The sequence below is a fragment of the Magnolia sinica genome, chromosome 14, assembly GCF_029962835.1.
Source record: "Magnolia sinica isolate HGM2019 chromosome 14, MsV1, whole genome shotgun sequence".
NCBI classification, from domain to species: domain Eukaryota; kingdom Viridiplantae; phylum Streptophyta; class Magnoliopsida; order Magnoliales; family Magnoliaceae; genus Magnolia; species Magnolia sinica.
The window spans coordinates 27703444-27725557 of record NC_080586.1 but is presented as its reverse complement, the minus strand read 5'-3'; the positions used below and the strand labels follow the sequence as shown (position 1 = coordinate 27725557).

The following is a 22114-nucleotide window of genomic DNA, read 5'->3' as shown; positions in this document are numbered from 1 at the left end:
TATCTTCATACTCGTAATAAATACAAATCATCAATTTCTCATTAAAACAATTCATCAAACACTTAGACTATAATTCATCAAATATATAGACTAGCTTAGTTATAACATATATTTTAGCAAATCCTTATATAAAGAGGTCAACATGCATATGACAATGATGAATCCTAGATTAGTAGTCATGGCATGCACAAATCATGTTTAAATGTTCATTCAAACATTTCAACAAACACATGGGATGCATCTTTTGCTCAACACAGTTTATACATATATATTATACCGAAATCAGCGTATCTAAGACAGTATGACAGCAATCAAGTTAGGCATAAATCATTAGCTGACATGAGACATTGATAACTGCAAACTAAGCGTTTATAGTCCGCACCTTTCGTCGGGATGCTCGACTTGAACTCGGTTCAAACTCTATGTTTCCAAAAACGGAACGTTGGACACCTAAATGACGTAATAGGTTAGCTAGTTCGATGAACAAACAACATGGATCTCTACAACGACATTAGGGTTAGGTTTTCTTACCCAAATCGTAACCGAAAGAGATTCGGTAGTGCAATGGGGAGGCAATTCGATGTGTGGAATTGTGGGAGAGGATCTTACAATGATCTCCCAAGATCCTTCTTCTCTCTTTCCTCTTCTCTTCTTTTCTCTCCTCTCTCACTTAGGGTTTGATGAAATTTGTATATGAGAGAGGTGGGGTGAAATAATGACTATTTTATAATGTCTCAAAAAAATTCGTACAATGGCCCGAGTACCACCTCAAGCAGAAATCCCTAGGGACCGTATTCTGTAGAAATTAGATAAAAATTGATTAAGTATTAAACTGAATTAATCGGTGGATTATCTTGAACCACTATTTATACAAATGGCAAGACCCAAACCCTTCAAAATCACTAACTCAACACTACTTAAAAACGAAGGAGAAATCCCAAAAAGCCAGTTGATCTCGGGAGCACATTGAAACCCCGTATCGAACCTGGACTACACGTCGAAAGTCCGATAACCGCGAAACTATAGGGTTATGACCATCTTATTGGGCTTGACAACCATCGCGGTAATCGAACTCAGATAGTATCCAGAAACGCATAACTTGAGCCTTGAGCAAAGTATATGAGAAACGCGATTATCTTTAGAAAATGAACCAGAACTTAAGTGAATTGAGTCATTCGCTTGCGGGAAAAATTGAAGATTTTAGACCGTCAGTTTCTGACCGAACTTCACTCATGGATCAGGAAAATTTTCCTGCACATATTTATATACTTGTGGCCTTGATCGAGCGACAACGACGGTTGATCTGACACGGGTCCTCCACGGTCGATCCACTAACCCAATCGTATCAAAATCATAACCTGGCTTAGATCCATGGTCAGGAAACTTACCCTACATCGTAAGTGAGAAATGGACCTTCCTAAGGGCCCTATTTGTCAGAAATAGGCACCCTTTGGTTGTAACCTAAGTATACCATGGCCTAGGGGCCATTTACACTAGTTCTGAGCCTATATAATGCCCTTAAAACACCCCATTCCCATTTCATATGAATTTCTCTAACCCTAGGACAGAGAATAGAGAAAAGAGGAGAAAAGAGTGAGGAGCAGAGAGAGAGAGATAGGGAGATCGTTGCTGGGATTCACTCCCACTACTCCACGTGCTGTTTTACCTCCCCACATCGCTACACGACTCGTTTCAACTACGATTTGGGTAAGAAATCCTAACCCTAATTTTGATTTAGGAATCTAAATAGAGTAATCGACGAAATAGCTAACCTATTTCGTGATTTAGGTACCCGTTGTTCTGTATTCTAGAACATAGGATTCGAACTGAGTTCGAAATGAGCAATTCTACGAAAGGTGCAGACTATAAACGTTTAGGTTATAGTTTTCAAGGCTTTCAATGTCAGCTAATGATTTATGTCTGACTTAACTGCTACCATATCATCTTAGACACGTCGATTTCGATGTATTACACATGTATGAACTATGTTATATAACTATGTGTCCTATAAGTTTGTTGAAATGTTTGAATGAACATGTAAACATTATTTGTGCTTGTTATGATTATTAAGCTAGGATTCATGGTTGTTATTTGCATGATGACATCCTTGTAGATGGAATTGCTAAAATACTTGTTGTAACTAGCCTAGTCTATGTATTTGCTTATGTGTAGCCTAAGTGCTTGATAAATTATCTGAATAAGAAAATGTTGATGATTTGTACTTATTACAAGTACTAAGATAGCATTTTGCATTACCTTGTACGTATGTATAATTTATTTCATGTAATCATACTTGCCTCTACGCAATTTATGAATAAAATGCAAGTGTTTGTTAACATGTTCAAGGTGTTTGATAAAATGCTCAAATGAAGTATTTACTTGGATTGTTTCTCAAATGTTGAAATGATTATCACATGTATATATTCATTACATCTGAGTAAGATTGGGGCTACAACGTAGTCCAGGCAATTGGTAAGAGTTCCTATTCAGGTGGCCGAATTAGTCACGTCACATCGCGAAAATTCGACGAATCCGGGTCGCACAACGATTGTCGATAGTGGTTAGGCCACAAGGGGTTCTTATGCACTCCATGTTGATTACATTAGCGTGTGCCTGTACCAATCGAACTTCCCTAACAAACCGATCGGCCTATTGTATGTTCACCATGTATGGACGCCACTGCTTGAATCTAAGATACCCCTAGCAATGTAAAAGCCCATTTTAACCATGGTACCATGATCTGCTAAGACTCATAAGCCGAGCATGGTCGTATGGGACATCGTTGTCGAGCTGTCAGCCTACGCTGGCGTGACGAGCCTCCCCATAGTGACCAATGACCAATCCAAACTCGTGAACCAAATACAGTGGTGTGGGATACTATATCGAGCTGTCGGCCTGCGCTAAGGTGACGAGCCTCCCTGTAGTGACCTCGAGTATAAACTCTCGAACTTACCTATCCACTACTTTCATTAAGAGTGATGTCCTACAACTTGCCTATCATATGTGATTAACTAGGATTGACGACCCTAGATAGATCTTTTGGTTGGGTAAATGATATAAAGGGAGGAATCTTAGCTTCCCGAATATGCTGTATGAATAAGCCTAATTAAGTACTCGGCTAACACGATCATGCACCACATTACATGTTCTTTGGTGAGGAAGTGCACTTTAGGGAGTTTGTCATGCGCGAATGATTGATGTAGTCGCTTGAGGGAGTGTCGTGCGAGGGCATGCATCATTACTGCATACCATCCCTACATTAATAATAGTAGTTAGGGAATGATTGTTGTACTGCTTTATCATTACTGCTTGATTGAATTGATAACATGTTAACCTTTGCCTTATAGTATCACTGAGTTGATCACTCACTCTCACTCTGAGATGGTGTTTTAAAACACCAATCAGACTCTATTATAGACGCAGGTGATGAGGACGTATATGCAGCGGAGTTGGACTTCGTAGACGATGAGGAAGATTTCTCCTATGTTCAGCTTTCTGGCAGGTCTATGTAGACCTCATGCTGCTTCGATGGGATTACAAGGATACACGGATTAGTTGGATACTCCACATTTTGACATTTTTTTAGTATGAACTAATACATGTATAAATTTCAACCCGGTTATATGATCATACTCTAGAGGTTGTTGAACCCTTGCTTGTTCAGATATATATGTGTTTCAGTCTTTCGCTTACTAAATTTAATTATATCTGCAGTATGATATGATGTTTTAGTATAATCCCCCTCATGTTTAATGCACTAACATGGATAATATTTAAACATCATTATCTATGTTACATAAGTGATGCGTTGGATCTCGGGAGTTGAGCTTTGCTTGACCCTCGAAATTCGGAGCGTTACATATTTATAAACCCAGAAGTGATGCAAATGTCCCCAGGGCCACTATATACATAGGTTATACTCTTTGGGCAACTATTTTTGACAAACAGGGTTCATAGGGAGCTCCACTACTGACCTACGTCATAGGGTACGTTCCCTGATAATGGATCTATGCTAGGACGTGATTTCGGTGCGATCGGATAAGCCGATCGACCGTGGAGGACGTGTGTCAGATCAATAATCATACCTACTTAATCGGGGCCAGCGTTATATGAAAATGTGCAGGAAAATTTTCTTTCCCCATGGGTGAAGTTTGGTTAGAAATTGATGGTCTGAAATCTTCAATTTCGCGGAAGAGTGAACAGCTCAATTCATTTAAGTTTTGGTTCATTTTCTAAAGGTATTCGCATTTCTCACACACTTTACTCATGGCTCCTGTTGTACGTTTCTGGACACTATCTAAGCTTGATTCCCATAATGGTTGTCAAGCCCAATAGGACGAACATAGTCCTATAGTTTCGGGGTCATTGTACCCTCGACGTGGGGTCTAGGTTCGATACGGGGTTTCAATGTACTCTCGGGAGTGATAGGCTCTTGGGATTTCTCCTACGTCTTTAAGTGACGTTAAGTTAGTGGTATTAATGGTTTTAGGCCTTCTCATTTGTGGAAATGGTGGCCCAAGCTTAATCCACCGATTATTTAGTTTAATAATTAACTAAATTCTGCCTAAATTACGATAAGATACGGTCCTTAGGTGGTTCTGCCTGAGGTGGTACTCGGGTCCTTGTACGAATTTTTTCAAGACATTACATTAATCGAAGCATTTTATGATAATGCCCGAGGATATCTAATAATTGAGTATTGGAGGACCGGGGTGTTACAGGGGCCCACTTGATGTGGATAGTCTATCATGTGGAGCCACATTTTGATCCGAGTCATCCATCATGTGGGATCCACCTTTAATATCCACCATCCATCATATAGGTCCCATCTTTGTTGTGTATTGTCCATCATGTGGGGCCCAACCTTCGATATGGGTTATTCATCATGTAGGCCTGCCTTTAATGTCAACCTTATCATGTGGTCCCACATTCAATTTCCACCATCCATCATGTGGGTCCCACCATTGATGTCGATCATCCATCTTACAGGGCTTGCTTGATGTGGATCATCCATCATGTGAGGCCACACTTTGATGCGAGCCATCCATCATTTAGGGCTCACTTTTGATATGACCATGAATTATGTAGGCCCACCTTTGATGTGGACGATTCATTATGTGGAGTCCCACCTTCAATATAGGTTGTTCATCATGTGATCCTACCTTAGAGAGATTGTAAAGAGAAGAGAAGAGTGCAAGATGAGAATTACATGAAATTTTGAAGGACAAATTTGTTCAAAATGTAGTTAAAATGTCTACCCACTTAAGCCAAATAATCACTTTTTAAAAAAGTAACCCCTCCCCAACTTATAAAATTGGAGCTTTTTGCTACTTTCTAAACAAATAATCTGCCCAATTAGACTTTTACCAAATAATCTAAAAGCTTACCAAAAAAAAAAAACCAATATATTTGTAAAGGTTCCAAACTCCACACTATGCATGAGTTAAAAATAACTTATTTGGTGGTATCAAAACATGCACTAAAATTAAGTGAAAAAAGTAACTTATTTGGTGGTATCCAAACATGCCCTAAACTTAAGTGAAAAAAGTAACTGAATGACGTATCTTAAAGAGGCCTTAGAAAGCCTGCGCATGGTGGAAATATACCAAACTAAAATTATGGGTGCCAATGGGTCAGCCCAACTATGGTGAATGTAGATTGGATATTAGCACTGCAAATAGCTAGAATGATGCCTCGTTGGCCCGACCATGATGCATATGTTTTATCCACACTGCCCATCTATTTTGTCAGCTCATTTTAAGGCATGAGTCCAAAAATGAGGTAAATTGAAATCTCAAGTAGACCACACCATAGGAAGCCATAGTGATTCACTACCTATCATTAAAATTGACCGCCTATCATAATGCATATGTTTTATCCACACAACCCATTTATTTTTTCAGCTTGTTTTAAGGCGTGAGCCCAAAGCGAGGTAAATTGAAATCTCTAGTAGACCACACCATAGGAAGCCATGGTGATTGATGGCCTATCATTAAAATTGACCACCTATCATAAAAAACTACTTGGGCCACAAATGGTTTTGGATCAAAGTGATATTTGTCTTTTCTCTTCATCAAGTTTCTATGACCTAATCAAAAATTTTGATGACAAATAAACGTTACTGTGGGCCTTGGGAAGTTTTTAATTGTACAATCATTTAATTAATATTACTTTCTTAATAGCGTGGTCTCCTTGAAATTTGGATGTGCATTATTTTTGGGGTCATGCCTCAAAAAATGATCCAAGATGGATGGACAACATTAATAAAACACATACATCATGGTGGGGCCCCTAAACTTTGCCCATGGGCCAAGTTCAGGACCAATAATCAATGGCCTCATTAGGCTCACTAGCCTGAGCCAATCATGAAGTGGATAAACATTGTACAAAACTATCCAACAATTAATTTAAAGATACTTGTGAAGTCTCCATTTAATGTACATATGTAGTTTGAAAGGATTTTTAAACCCAACATCAAAATTCTATTATCAAAATCATCTCTTAACATGGGGTATTCCTGCTAGCTCTGGACCCAGGCAAACGCCCAATTAGGGCCAACATGGGGATATAAGGAGCTAGTGATGGGCTAGAGCTAACGGGCCTAGCCGATTGCCACCCTAAAAATAAAAATATCAGCCATTCAAAATATTCTTAAATAATATAATAAAACTATCAATGGTTTACATCCAAGTGTAATAGGTAAATCTAAATGATAATAATGTAAAATAACTACCAACTAACTCTCCATGTGAGAAATGGTTGAAGAAACAACAATCCATTCGAAGCCCTGCGCTCTGAAGCGGCGGACTACATTTACTTGAATAGTCCCAGGGCTACCATTTCACTGCATAATTTCCCCTTAAACGTACCACCATGTTTTTTAGTTCAAATCAAACAAAACCTCCTTATTAAAGTAGACGTCTATCAATATTGACGAACCCATTAAAATTCTACTACCTGTACTTTTTTTTGACTGCTTTACTTTAAAACTAAGGATTTTTTGGTCGAAGCCTACTTTGCTAGCATAAGTTTTCGAGCACCAGAGGGAGAGGAAAAAAAATAAAAAGAAGCATGCAATGGAAGAGCGTACAGTGCTAATGTTTTCAAAATTATAAAACAGGTAGATTTTTATGTGGCTGGAGTGCATCCGCCAGCACGACGCCACGTGGCAGCTATGCACTTTAATTTCCTCTCTAAGTCCAGAAAGCGCGTTCGTCGTTTCCCAATTCCCTATATAAGCTCGTCTCTCTCCGCTCCTTGTACCTTAATCCCAACATACTATCCTTCTATCTCTTACCTTTCGAAAATCTCTGAACTTCTAATTTCCACTTAATTTCATTTCATCTCCGAATTTCAAACCCCTATAACCTTTCTTTTCTCTTCCGTCTCTGCTCACTCTGACCTCATCTCATCTGTATTTCTCTCTTTCTTTCCCTTGATTTTTTGTGAAATTTCATATTTGAGACTTCCATTTTTCTTTTTTACTTTTTTGTAAGCTTTGGGTAAATTTGGAATTTTTTGAGATGGAAGTTTCAGTGGTCGGATCTTCCCAAACGAGCGTCGGGAAAACAGAATATCCATTTCGGAAGCTCGGTTTCTGTAGTTCAAAGGAGATCCCCTTTAGATCGAGTCGGATCGGTTTCGATCCGATGAGGAACTGTAGAAGGGCTTCGTTTCGAGTCGCTTTGAAGGCGATCCGATCTCAGATGTGTAGATCGGCAACGGTTGCTGGCGACAAAGCCATGGAGAAAAGATCGGCAGAAAATTCGGTAAGTTTTCTTTGTTTTGTAAATCTTAGTACCGATTTATTATTATTATTATGAAAATTGCTGATATTTTGCTATCTACTCAAATTCACATCGGAGCTGTGATTTCGGATTAGTTTGCTGAGCTTATCGGGTTATTTCGTAATTTTTTGGGGGGGAAATAACTGTATCCCGCAGGACCACCCGTGTATGTGGTGGCGCTCAATCTCGTGGTGGGATTACCGTGGATGAGCACTACCAGAAAAATTGCCAACCGATTGGGTGATCTAACCGTTCATTAGGATGCTACTGTAATCAACGATTAGGTTCGTCTGCTCAGTTTAATTTTCTGGTATGATGACCATCTACGGTTGGAACACCCAATGAACGGCTGTGATAGGAAACTGGAGGTTTCTCCGAACGAATCCAGCGGTGTTTGCAATGATAAATTACTATCTAAGTTGGCTTTTTGTACAGCGCTGCGTCGGTTTTCTCCGTATCTTGAAAAGAAATTAATATTGCTGAAATCCATGGTGACAGTTTATCAACACCTTTTAACTCGTGGTGCCGCACGACAATATACGTGGTATACATCCACGTCAATCTACACCGTCCAAATTGTATGGCCAATTTTGTATAGAAGATAGCTAAACAATCAGGTTGGGAGCGGTCCGAATTCAATAAGAAAAAGTTGTTAAAATCGATGAGACACCACAGCTTTGAACATGGTGTTGGACTGGAGCCGTAGTCTAATCCGAATATTTTTGCCACAGCGCTATTTTTTGTTTTCTCTTTTTTATACTGTTTTCACTTTTTCACTGCTGCTACTCTTTTTTTTAGGTCATACCCTAAAACGATATGGAAAAATTGATGAAGGGCGTCGATAAAATCCATACATCACGGTGGGACCCACAGAGCCCCTGCGTGTACCGATTTCGTAGAGGCAGGGGCGGGACGCAATCCGCTTCCTTTCGTGGGAAGCGGATTGGGTACTGAGTAACTCAGTACGGTAAGTGTACTGAGTAAACTCCGTGGGCCCCAGTGTCATTCATACATTATATCCACTCCGTCCATCTCTTTTAACACATAATTTTATGGCTCTATCTAAAAAATGGAGTATATGTAAACCTCAAATGGAACACACCACCAGAAACAGTGTGAATTGAACATCTACCGTTGAAAATTTCTTGGGGACAACAGAAGTTTTAGATCAAGCTGATATTTGTGTTTTCCCTTCATCCATGTCTTTCTTATCTTATCAACAGGTTGGATGACAAATAAACATTACTGGGGGCCTTAGAAAGTTTTCAACGGTTGAAATCAATATTTCCACTTTTTCCAGTGGTATGGTCCACGTGAGCTTTGTATATGTATCAATTTTGGGTTGAACCCATAAAATAATCTGGAAAAACGAATGGACGGTGCGGATAAACCACATGCATTTGCGGTGGGCCCAACTGAGTTTACTCGGTATGATAAGAGCGTACTAAGTAACTCAGTATGCAATCCGATTCCCCTTTCGTGATATAAAAAAAATAAAGTAAAATCCCTTGGATTTGCTTATGACGTGATTTTCCGTTTGCAACCATAACAAGATGGTGGTTTATATGAAAATAGAGGTTCGCCTAGCCCAGGTGAGTGTGGACGGGACGCCACGACAAGCCAGCACGGGCTTAGCGTGCGAGACTGGTGCAATATCCAAACTGTGCATCAGATGGGTCTGACCCTCTAAATGTTCTCAACCATAAATCAGTTGGTCAGTCATTAGGTGGGCACCTCATTAATGGATCGACATGTTTCTTGCGCAAGCAACGATCTATATTCTCCAGCTGTGTGATTCAAATCATCTATTTTGTATGTGACCCACCAGATGATCATGTTGATTACTATTTGTTGCGCATGACAATGGAAGATTACCTCGGATGCTTGGATGCTTTCCATCTACGGATTCACCTGCTTATAACTGTGGGGTCCCACGTTGTTGTTGTGTGTATTCCATCCAACCTGCACATCAAGTGAGCCTTACTATTATGATAGGATATTCCAAAAATCAGGTCTATCTAATCGTTAACCATGTATTTTGTATCCACCCGTCCAGCTGTTTTTATACAGATTATGTTAGGGCATTATTCAAAAAAATGAACCAGATCCAATAATCTGGTGTGCAATACCTTAGGAAACAATGGTTATTGAACATCCAACCATTAAAAACTTTGTAGGGCACACCTTAATGTTTCCATATTGTTTATTTGTCATCCAATATGTTGATAAGTTCATATTAGCCTGGATGAGGTTGAAAGCAATTATCAGCTTCATCTAGAACTTTACTTTTGTGGCCTATAAATGGACAATCTTCACAGTTTCAACGGTGGTAACTGAATCCCTACTGTTTCCTCTCATATGGCCGGCTTGAGTCTATCCACCTTAATTTTGGTCTCTTGTCCTAAAATGATCGGAAGAAACAGATGGAATGTATTTCTCACAAACATTAGGTGGGCCCCACCTAGCATCCGCTTCCTATGAAAGCTTTTGGCAGGAAATCCGCTTTGGCTCGTTCAGGACTGTATTAGGTACTACCCCGCCTGTGCCGAGCTTGGAACAGGCTGGAGCTTTGCGGGGTCCACCATGATGTATGGGTTTATCAACACCGTCCATCCAATTCGTAAAGTGCCTGGGCCAAAACGGGCCACCTTTGTTACTGTAACAACTAGACATAAATGTCCACGTGTCTAGTCTGGATGAGATCCAATCCGTCCAAAAGGTCAGACCCACCGTGAAAATCTCCGAGCACAAAAATAAAACTTATCCACTTACCAGGTGGGCCAGGCAATAGAAAATAAAAAATAAAATACAACCACCAATCTGGTCCAAAGTACAAGGGTGGTTTAACTGGTGAGTGGATCAATCTGATTTTTAGATTAGGTGATCTTCATGGAGGAGCCAGCATTTTGGACGGGTTGGATATCATACATGCTTGTCATTTCGTCCTGTATTTGCATGTAGGATCTCATTTAAATAATTCTCAACATTAACAAGAGCTGCAAACCAGTGTATCTTAACTCGCTGCTGCATGAGTTGGCTGTTGGGGTCCACCGAAAATTACGAAAGAACATCTGATAGGTGGCTTAAATGGATATTAAGACCCTCTTTAATCCTTTTTGTGTGACTTTTATTTTTATGGCTTTGATTATCTGATCATGGTTATTTTGTAGATCATGTCAAATCTAAAGTGGATTGCATCCTATCAGACTTTTTTTGTTGATCATTCGTGGGTCCAGTTGGGTCCCATGCAGGAGTCGGCACTTGGATCATAAATTTTGAGTTTCTAAGACAGATTAGGTATCATTGAGATAATAACTGTGGAAATCAATCTACTTGTGATGGGGTGCAGGACAATCACGTTCGTTTATTTGTTGGGCTCCCTCTAGATTGTCATAACTTACAACACACGAGAGCCATTGCAGCAGGACTCAAGGCATTGAAGCTCCTTGGTGTGGACGGCGTGGATCTCCCAATCTGGTGGGGCATTGTGGAGAAAGACACCCCAGGAAAATACGAGTGGTCGAACTATCTTGCGCTCGCGGAAATGGTCAGAGATGCGGGCCTCAAGCTTTCTGTGTCCATCTGCTTCCATGCGTCGTCCAAAGGTCCTGCGGTTCCACTACCGCAATGGGTATCTCAGGTCGGTGAGGCCCAGCCTGATATCTTCTTTACAGATCGATCCGGAAGGCGTTTCAGGGAGTGTTTGTCATTGGGAGTGGATGATCTTCCAGTGCTCGATGGAAAGACGCCGTTGCGAGTTTTTGAGGAGTTCTGTGAGAGCTTTAAGTCTTCCTTCTCGGCTTTTATGGGCTCCACCATTACTGTAAGCATACAAGCTCCCCTTAGGTTTTTTTTTTTTTTTTTTGGTTTTTTCTTGTTAGTTCTTTCCCCTACACTTAAAAGGTATTTTCGTCGTTTGGGAGAATTAGGCTGTTTTGGTCGTTGTGGGAAAGAGGAATGTTAAATACAAAGCGAGTATACTTGCATCCTCTTGCAGACATGAACGATGATCAATATTGTTAGACTGGTGAGTCACCATGTACAGGGCCTGTGGGCTACTAGGGTGGTTGTGATTGCATAGCTTTGTCCGTCCATTTTTTTTATTTTTTGGACTATGGCTATCCACATGGCAATCCAACAAATCAACAGCCCTGATCGGTGGATCAATGACTCGGCAATGCTATGCACTGTGTATACAATAGACATGTTTTGGATGTGCACACGCATCATGGTACTCCCGTGATGGGAGCACAGCATAGCAGTGGTAATGGTGATGAACGATACACCTTGATGGATCAACAGCTAAGAATAGCTGCTTTTGTAGCTGCCTGTGAAACAAATGAGACAATGGATGAATCATGTGAGCATTGCTCAAGATGGAATACTGATGGGAATTCAGAAGCGGCCTACATTGATGTTTTAGGAGGTTGTGGCATTAAGGTGTGGCCCCCCATTCCTGTCAGCAAAGAATCTGGACCGATGGTTGATGAGGCTCACCCGTGGAACTTCCTCTATGATGGTTCATGCTACTTGGATTTTCAATGATCAGCATCAAACACAGCAATATCCACCACGGGTGAATCCCATTGTTGATCATTCCATGATTGGACTGTGATCAAATGTTGGCCAATCTACCAGAAGATGATCCTGTCATCGGACAACTATAGCAAAACTTGGCTATTTATAAGTCCAATGATCTCTAACCATGATGTGATGGTTATAACAGCTTCTCTTTGGAACTTTCTAGGACAATGGATCACGTGGCATTGTTTCTTTCAACCATCCAAATTCATCCCTAGCGAAGTTTCAGTATGGTACCCCAACATTAGGATCGTTTTGCTATAAAACATACATGATAAGAATGCTTGCTTGTGACTAAAAACACAGCTTTCCCTTCTCAATGACAAGTGGTTCTGCTGGTATATATTGTTTATAATTGGACTTTTTACAATGTCCTGTTATTGTGATTCTTCAGGAGATCACAATGGGCCTGGGTCCCGATGGCGAGCTCCGGTACCCTTCATTTCAGCAAGCAAAGGGCCATCAAAGTATGGGCATCGGTGAATTCCAATGCTATGACAAACACCTGCTCGACCACCTCAAGCAACATGCAGCGTCAATCGGCCACTGCAACTGGGGCCTCTCTGGTCCCCACGACGCTCCTCAATACAACGAGTCACCAGAGTCCAACAACTTCATCAGAGAATCCGGAGGCTCATGGGACACTCCGTATGGTGAATTCTTCCTCTCCTGGTACTCTAACCAGCTCCTATCCCATGGAAACCGCCTCCTCTCGCTTGCCTCCTCGGTGTTTGCTGATTCCAACATAACTGTATCTGGCAAGGTCCCAGTAATACACTCATGGTACAGAATGCGATCGCACCCATCGGAGCTGATGGCCGGGTTCTACAACACAGCGCACAGAGATGGTTATAATGCTGTTGCGGAGATGTTTGCGAGGAATGGGTGTAAAATGATTTTACCATCAATGGACTTCTCTGACGAACACCAGCCCGAGGGGCTAAGATCAAGCCCAGATTCTTTATTCTCACAGATCATGGCAACATGTAAAATGCATGGGGTGCGGGTCGCCGGAGAGAATTCATCCAAATCCAGCATTCCAGCTGGATTCAACAAGATCAAGGAGCGGATTTTATCATCGTCATCCGAGAATGTGATGGTGGATTCATTCACCTACCAAAGAATGGGTGCGTATTTCTTCTCCCCAGAGCACTTTCCTCTGTTTGTGGAATTTGTCAGGAGCCTCCACCAGGTTGAATTGCATTCGGATGACTTGCCGGACCTCAATGAGGAGGCTACGGTCTCTTCCATAACGACAGGTTCGGAACTAGTGAATGATTTACAGACACAGGCAGTGTAGGGAACTCAGTCCGCCGATTCTGCCAACAAATGCAGTACTAGGGAAGTTAGACAAACACAGACGTTTACTAGCTTTAGGACATGGGACTAAATCATGCTATGATTTGCAGCTACTTGCGTATGCTTAGGGACTGGGCATTATCATCATCATGATATGATGAAGCCGATACTAATATTTTATATGATAAGCTTATGGCCAATCCAAAAGCTTCAACCCAAAACCGTTTTCGTCCGTGAGTGTGATACTAATATTGTAGATGTTAAGCTTCTCTTCTACCAACTTATTTTGTTATAGTGTGCTTGTACATGAAATTTGATGACTGTTCCATATTTAGAAAAATACATAAGACATCCTTGTTAATAAACTCGCCCCCTCTATCTGTCTGAAATACCTCCATCTTTGTATCCAATTGGGTATGTATATATATATGAAGTTATGAAAATTTTTAAAGCATTGTAGAAATTCAAACATGTGGTATAGTGGAAAAATAATAATAATAAAAAATAAAAATAAAAAAATCAGATAAATCTTGTGCATTCACCATAGATAAAAGAACAAGAGCTGGTCTTTATAAATCGCAATAAAATTTAACTAATGGTTCCTCACAAAAAATTCTAGAAGCATTGTAGAAATTCAAACCTGTGGTGTAGTGGGAAAAAATAAAATAAAATAAAATAAAATAAAATAAAAATCAGATAAATCTTGTGCATTCACCCATAGATAAAGGAACAAGAGTTGGTCTTTATAAATCACAATAAAATTTAACAAATGGTTCCTCATAAAAAATTCTAGAAGGTAAAAATGAAAGCTTACATGATTTGGCCATTGGACAACTAGTACAAAGTATCTTAACCTTATTAAAACTAGTACCAGAGATCATCTTATTTTCTATAAGAAAATCAATAACTTACGTCAATGGGTGGCGGAGCAATTGATGCCAGGCTTCATCATTGGTAACTCTAGATCAGGTAAGAAAAAAAAATGCTTCATATAACTCTGGTTTCAAGGTGGAGGGATCACCACTCCTACGCCCTGCTGCTATTAGTGCTCGAGTGTTGTGCGGGATACCTTGTAAGCCCCGTATCCTAGACCATATCGTTCCTTAGACTTCCGCGGTCTTCCCGGTTGAATTTCGACAACCTTCCACCCTTAACTGGTATTTGCGCGCGACCTTGATTCTCATGCCGTCAACCCGAGTCGACTCAACCCAAGACTTTTACCATAGCGACTGCGCCGTCGCCGCGGTTCCAATGCCGTGACTCGCGCACCGAGGCGATACCCTGGTCGGGAGATGTGGGCCAGCGTTCGGTGCGAGAAAAACGCCGCGCATTGCAAAACCAGAGAGAATCTCTACGAGATGTCACCTCAATCAATCAATCAATCCATCCCATCATGTCAAGTACACATCACCTTTCACCCATTCCCAAGCAAGCCCTAAAAGTCAAAAAGATCTTACAAACCCATGCTTTTCTTACAACTTTTGCCACTAAAGTCAAAAGAAGCCTTACACACCCATCCATCTCTCTCCCATCCATCACCCATCATCAACACATCACCCATCCCTCTCCCTTTTCAAGTCTCTCTCTCTCATTCATTTTCAAACTCATTCCCAAGCAACCCAAGAGCACCATCCGTCCAAGCTCTTCCTCTCCAAGAGAGCTTCAAGTGTAGCCCATTTTCATCCCTAGATCTCTCATCCTAGTCATCCATTTCTCATCTTCCTCCATCAAAGAGAAGCACAAGGAGCTATGGAAGCCAAGGGAGCAAGAAGATCAAGCGGTGGGTGCTTTGATAGGGTAGTTTTTAATATTTTTAAGATGGGCCAAGTGAGGCCAACCGATCAATGGTTTGGATCTCACTTTGGACCCTAAGATGTGGCCGATGGCCCACTTAGATTATCATGATCATTCCATTATAGGGCCATTCTCCATAGACCCCATCATGATGTTTATTTTCCTTGCATACCTAGGGTCATCTAGACCGTCTATTTTAGTGGAGAAGGGATCTCCACCGTTGGATTTCGATTTCATGGGCCCACATGTAATGGCCCACTTGATTTATGTTGTAGATCATTGAATAGAGGGCCCATAGTGCCGGGGTCCCTCCATCACGCGTGTCCCACTCTCTATCTCTCTCTCTCCCTCTCTTTTTCATTTCATTTTTTTAAGATCTTGATATGATTGTGTGGCCCACTTGAATGGACCCCACCATGAAGTATGTATTTTGTCTAAGCCGTCTATAAGTGGGACCCACTTCATGTGTGTAGTACCCACACCATCCATCATTGGTGGCCCACCTGAGCAGGCCCACTTTGCATGGCCAGACCGTCCAGCGTCCATGGACGCTGGACGTTTGTTGGAAAACACAAATATTAGCTTGGTTCCAAGCCTTTGGGTGGCCCACTCATGTAGGCCCCACCTTGATGTATGTATTAAATCCACGCCGTCCATTCCTTTCCCAAGCTCGTTTTAGGCGTTGAGCCGAAAGATGGGACCAATCAGACTTTCAAGCGGGCCATGGCATGGCAAACAGTGGGCTTACCATTGAATTACCCCCTGTTGTTTCTATACACCGAAACAGGTCAAATATTGGGCTTGTTTTGCTTGTCTTGAGCCATGGAGGGCCATTGGACGAAGAGGATTCTCAGACGTGGGCCCCACCTGTGAAAAACCACAAGAAAATGCATTTAAAAAAAAATAAGAAGCAGCAGCTGCTGCTGCCGCCTTCTGACAGCAGGCGCTGCCTGCGCACGTACGCTGGGCGGACGAGCTGGCGGTCAGCAACCCACGGCTCTAGCCGTGGGCCCCACCTTGATGTTATTTGTCATCCAACCCGTTCATGAGGTGGGCCATTCCCAGCAGTGGGCCCCCTCCAAATTCCAACGCCATCCACAGATCAGGTGGCCCACACTGCAGGAAACAGTGGGACTGAACCTCTGCCATTGAAACCCCTGTTTGGGTCCACAGAAGTTTTGGATCAAGGTGAAATTTGTTTTTACCCTTCATCTAGGTCTACGTGACCTTATCAATGGGTTGGATGGCATATCAAACATTATGGTGGACTCCACATGGAGCCCACAGTGATTTATGTGTCCCCACCGTCCAGGGACGGTGGGTGTGTTCTTGTGCGTGCGTGTGTGGGTGTGTACATGTGTGTATATATATTTATATTTATATATATATATATATATATATATATATATATATATATATATAATTGTATGTATTATATATATAAATTATATATTATTTTATATATAATATACTGGTGGTAGGAGGCCATCTCAGTTTACTTGTGGCCCATGGTTGAGGCCCACTTTGATATGTATGTAAGGCCCATGGGTCGAGGCCCATTTGATGTGTTAGGGGCCCATGGGTTAAGGCCCATTAAGATGTATTGGGGCCTATGGGTTGAGGCCCATTTGATGTACATATGGGGCCCAATTGGTGTGGTCCATCTGATGTACATAAGACCCATGAGATTAGGCCCATTTGATGCATTCTAAGGCCCATGGGCTATGGCCCATTGCAATGTACATAAGGCCCGTTGGTGAGGCCCATTAATGTGGCCCATTTGATGAATGTAAGGCCCTTGTGATACGGCCCATTTGATATATTGAATGCCCAATGGGATGTACCTAAGGTCCATTACAATGTGTGATCCTATCATGGTTTATGCAATAATGTTTACGATGGGCTATGCTTTGGGAGTAATGATGGTTTGACGTCCACATTGTAAGTGTAGTGTTGGTTAAATGTCCACATTATGACTCACCCTATGGCTCGTTATAGGCCCGTACATGTAATGTGTAGGCTGTCTAAGCCCATCTTCGTTATGAACTGCATCTATTACCATATGACCTGCTTAATATAGTTTCATGATTCATGATCATACGCATCATATGTATGCTTGATATGAGGAGTGACTGATCATAGCATATGCCCTCGGGCAGATTGTCTATGGGCTCCCGGATAAGCGGTGTTACCCTACATGAGCGCATGATACGTGAAGGATTGCTGTATGACTGGATAGTATGATTTATGCATTCGCATCGTGTGATATGGTTACTATATCCCTAGCGACATCAGGGCCGTAGCCTCCACTGACGTGTTGCGGTTGGCAGGATTGGAAACCGAAAATATTGTTCCACATGGGGTGCTATAGATATCCCTTGGTGAAAGTCCCTAAACCCTTATGGTACCAAGAGGTTGCTCCAACGTCTAGACCGAGTGGGTGCATAAGCGCCGAGTGCCGATTACCAGACGGTTGCGCTTTCCACTGTGTCGTGGTCAGTTGGAAGGGGGTGCAGCCTTATCCACCCAAGAGTAGGGGGCAATGCTAAGCTGAGTCTGACCAGCTCGAGGAATGGGTCCGCTATTGACGAGCCGAGCCCGATATTGGCAGGCGGATAGTGAGGTCTTTTTCACTCATATTATTGTGCGCGATGGGGCGACAATCTGGCTTGGAGTGTACTAGACCCCGATGATATTTCAGATTTTGAGCTGTATCAATATGTGGACTTAGATGAGGATTTGTATGCTTGAGTTGCATTTCGCATTGCATGGCCTTGGTATGGCCGACATCATTCTTTGCACTGCATGGCCTTGGTATGGCTAATGGTATTCTTGGCATTCATCAGCATGTTCCGCATTACTCTGATACTGCATAACTGCATTACCACCTTGAGCATACACTTTCACCACCCTCTAAGCTTTCTATAAGCTTATGCACGACCGTTGCGTGCAGGTGACGTTGGATCGCAGCAGCATTGAGGCTTGGGCGTGTGGCAGATCATTTTGGAGTTTTTGTTCATCTTCATTGTATTTCCCTTTATGCTCATTATACTTGTAAAGTTTTTTATCATAGTGGAAATGTGATGGAGTTTTTGGTTGTTTTTGTGGGTTATGCCTTTGGTTATGCTTATTACGAATCAAACTGATATTAAAAAATCCTCCTCGTAGCATCCCAGGATCGGAACCTGGCGAATGGGCAGTGGGAGCCGAGAATGGGGTTCTACGGAGGCTGTCGGCACCGGATTCGGCGATCGGGAATTTTGTGAGCCCGGTTTCCAAGTTTGGGGCGTGACAGAAGTTGGTATAAGAGCATAACTCGGGAATAACCAAGAACAACATTACATGTCTACTATGAATGATTAAGTCCTAAGTTTGGATAGCCTAAACAATTTCTTATTACCGACCCTTAACGAGTGTGCCTTCAAGAGTTTTCAAAGTTGATAGGCGCCTTCGCTCTTTTCTGTAGGATCTGCCGCGCAAGAGAGTGACCCGATCGACTCCCGCATTACCACCTGAGACTCCGGCTTCACCACCTGCGGTTCCAGCACTGCCACCTACGATCCCTGCTCTATCACCAAAGGCTCCCGCCCTACCACCTACAATCCCCACTCCACCATCAGAGGTTCCTACCGCCCATCCTGAGGATGCTGCTCCTCCACTAGAGACCGGTACGGATCCGACCGTATCCGTGAGTGCTTCCCAGTTACAGCAGATGTTGTAGGCTGTGACGGGTGTACTTCAGGGGCAGAGCAGACACCCTGTCGTTTCACCTGCCCAGGCAGAGTAGGAGCCCGCGAGTGCCCTCCTTCGTGAGTTTCGACGACTCGATCCCCCGCATTTCCAAGGTGAGCCAGACCCGGCGGTAGCTGAGAGATGGCGCGCCGATGTAGAGAAGATATTTGAGGCGATGGGATGCACGACTGAGCGGCGAGTCCGATTAGCTCTATTTCTTCTCCATAGTGAGGCTGAGCACTGGTGGGCGCCAGTCTCTCGAGCAGCAGGTGCAGATTTTGTATGGACTTAGGAGGATTTTGTAGATCGGTTTAACCGACAGTATTTTCCCGATCACATCCTACGACAGCGAGCGTTAGAGTTTGAGGCTTTGGTGCAGGGCGATATGATAGTGGCTCAGTATGCTACTCATTTTGTAGCACTGTCCAGATTTGCACTATACTTAGTAGATGATGAGGAGCGGAGAGCCCGCCGATTTGAGGGCGGCTTGCGTTACGGTCTTCGAGGCCGTATTATTGGGCATGAGCTCCCGACTTTCGAGGGAGTGGTAAAGAAGGCCCAGATTTTTTAGGCTGAGTGGGACGGTTCTCAGTCTGATCGCGGTCAGAGGAGAGACCGGAAGAGGCAGGCTCCTTCCAGTGATACCCAACAGGGTCGACCACAGCACAGGCACACAAGTCGCCTAGCCTTCCGAGCGCCAGCAGCACCTCCAGCACCACCTCCGAGATAGTTCATCGGCACTTGTTTTAGGTGCGGTGTGGCAGGACACCTTATGTAGGAGTATCCTGGCCCCCAGCAGCAGCAGCAGAGAGGTTCACAGCCGCCCCCACCACCGCAGCAGCAGCAGAGACCCCCACAGCAGCAGCGACAACAGCCCCTACCACCGAGGCCACCTCAACAGCAGCATCAGCACTAGCCTCCGAAGCCGCAGCAGCAGAGGCAGTAGTTTCAACCACCTCAGCGACAGCAGCAGCAGTAGCACGCTCAGAGGGGACAGGCACCTCCCCGGCCGGCTTAGGCTAGATTCTATGCGGCCCAGCATGATCCTCAGTCATCTAGAGGAGTCGTTGAGGGTATACTTTCAGTATCTGCATGCATTGCAGGTGTGTTGTTTGATTCTGGTGCATCTCATTCTTTTGTGGCCGAGAGTTTTTGCCGATCGACTGGTTTGCCATTGGAGTCTGCTTGTGAGGGGTTGACAGTATCAACTCCCTTGGGAAAGACTGCAGCGTTGGGCAGATTTTGCTCGTCTTGCCCCGTTCTGGTTGGGGATATCTTTTTACCTGCCAATCTGTTTGCTTTGTCGATGTCCGAGTTTGATGTCATCCTGGGTATGGATTGGTTTGCTGAGTACCACATCATATTGGATTGCTCCGCGAGGACAGTCACGTTTTGTATACCTGGCTTGCCGTAGTTCCAATTCATTGCTGAGCCCAGAGGAGAGCCATTGTCATGTTTGATGTCATGTGCCATAGAGGAGCCCATAGCGGTGAACATCGACCAGTTGCTTGTGGTTTGTAATTTTCCCGATGTGTTTCAGGAGATTCCGGGATTACTGCCTCGTCGACTCACCAAGTTTCAGATTAATCTTGTGCCGGTACTGCGCTTATTTCAAAGGCCCTATATCATATGGCACCATTGGAGTTGCGGGAACTGCAGAAGCAATTGGACGAGTTGCGCGAGTTGGGCTTTATCCGTCAAAGCAGTTCACCGTGGGGAGCGCCGGTACTCTTCGTGAAGAAGAAGGATGGCTCGTTGAGGCTCTGCGTAGATTACCGCGAGCTCAACAAGGTCACGATCAAGAACAAGTACCCGTTCCTGAGGTTTGATGATTTGTTTGATCAAGTGCAGGGTGCACAGTTCTTTTCAAAGATTGACTTGCGTTCCAGTTATCATAAGATTCGGGTATGAGAGGAGGACATTCCGAAGATAGCATTCAGGACGCGTTATGGTCATTTCGAGTTTCAGGTCATGTCCTTCGGACTGACCAATGCGCCGGCAGTGTTCATGCAGTTGATGAACGAGGTCTTCCGTCCGTATCTCGATCAGTTTGTTGTAGTCTTCATCGACGACATTCTGATCTATTCGAGGACCCATGAGGAGCACCAGCAGCATTTGGAGGTTACATTGCAGACCCTCCGCGCACACCAGTTGTATGCGAAGCTGGAGAAGTGCGAGTTTTGGCAAGAGGAGGTGAAGTTCCTCAGTCACATGGTGACGAGGGAGGGTGTCGCAATGGACCCCTCGAAGGTTAAGGCAGTGCGTCAGTGGGGCCAGCCCACCACTACGTCCGAGATTCCCGGTTTCCTTGGTTTGGCGGGCTACTACCGGCGTTTTATTGAGGGCTTCTCTCGTATTGCAGCCCCGTTGACCAGGTTGACTCGGAAGGGCGCAGAGTTTATTTGGAGCGACGTCTGCGAGCGGGCATTTATGGAGTTGAAGGACCGTCTGACGTCCGCTCCTGTCCTCACTCTTGCCTCTGGGAGTGATGGATTTATTGTATTTACTGATGCCTCGCACATTGGTTTGGGTGCTGTCTTGTTGATGAACTAGGTCATTTTGAGGTCTTCGCGTCTCGCCAGCTCAAGGTCCATGAGCTGAACTACCCCACGCATGATTTAGAGTTGGCTGCAGTTGTCTTCGCACTGAAAGTGTGGAGACACTATCTTTATCGGGTTAGGTTCGAGCTCTTTTCTGACCACAAGAGCTTGAAGTACCTCTTCTCGCAGTCTGAGTTGAGCATGAGGCAGAGGCGCTGGATGGAGCTCCTGAAGGACTATGATTTCGATCTTCAGTACCACCCGGGTAAGGCGAACGTGGTGGTGGATGCCCTCAGCCATCAACCACGAGGCCTGGTGGCACATATGATGATTCAGGAGTGGAGGATGCTCGAGGATATAGCAGAGTACGACTTTGAGTTT

At 43.4% G+C, this 22114-nt stretch overlaps 2 protein-coding genes across 2 annotated transcripts; both read left to right on the top strand.

The window, feature by feature from the left end:
• Positions 1 to 7254: 7254 nt before the first annotated feature.
• Positions 7255 to 14049, top strand: LOC131224874 (inactive beta-amylase 9-like). The gene is made up of 3 exons (XM_058220321.1): positions 7255 to 7769; positions 11137 to 11610; positions 12763 to 14049. The coding sequence occupies exons 1-3, from the start codon at positions 7524 to 7526 to the stop codon at positions 13666 to 13668; spliced, it is 1626 nt and encodes a 541-aa protein (XP_058076304.1). The 5' UTR covers positions 7255 to 7523; the 3' UTR covers positions 13669 to 14049.
• A 3310-nt stretch (positions 14050 to 17359) lies between these two features.
• On the top strand, positions 17360 to 20109 carry LOC131224928 (uncharacterized). The gene is made up of 4 exons (XM_058220366.1): positions 17360 to 17377; positions 18928 to 19149; positions 19244 to 19306; positions 19972 to 20109. Exons 1-4 carry the CDS (start codon positions 17360 to 17362, stop codon positions 20107 to 20109), a joined length of 441 nt encoding a protein of 146 aa, XP_058076349.1.
• The last annotated feature ends 2005 nt before the right edge of the window (positions 20110 to 22114 follow it).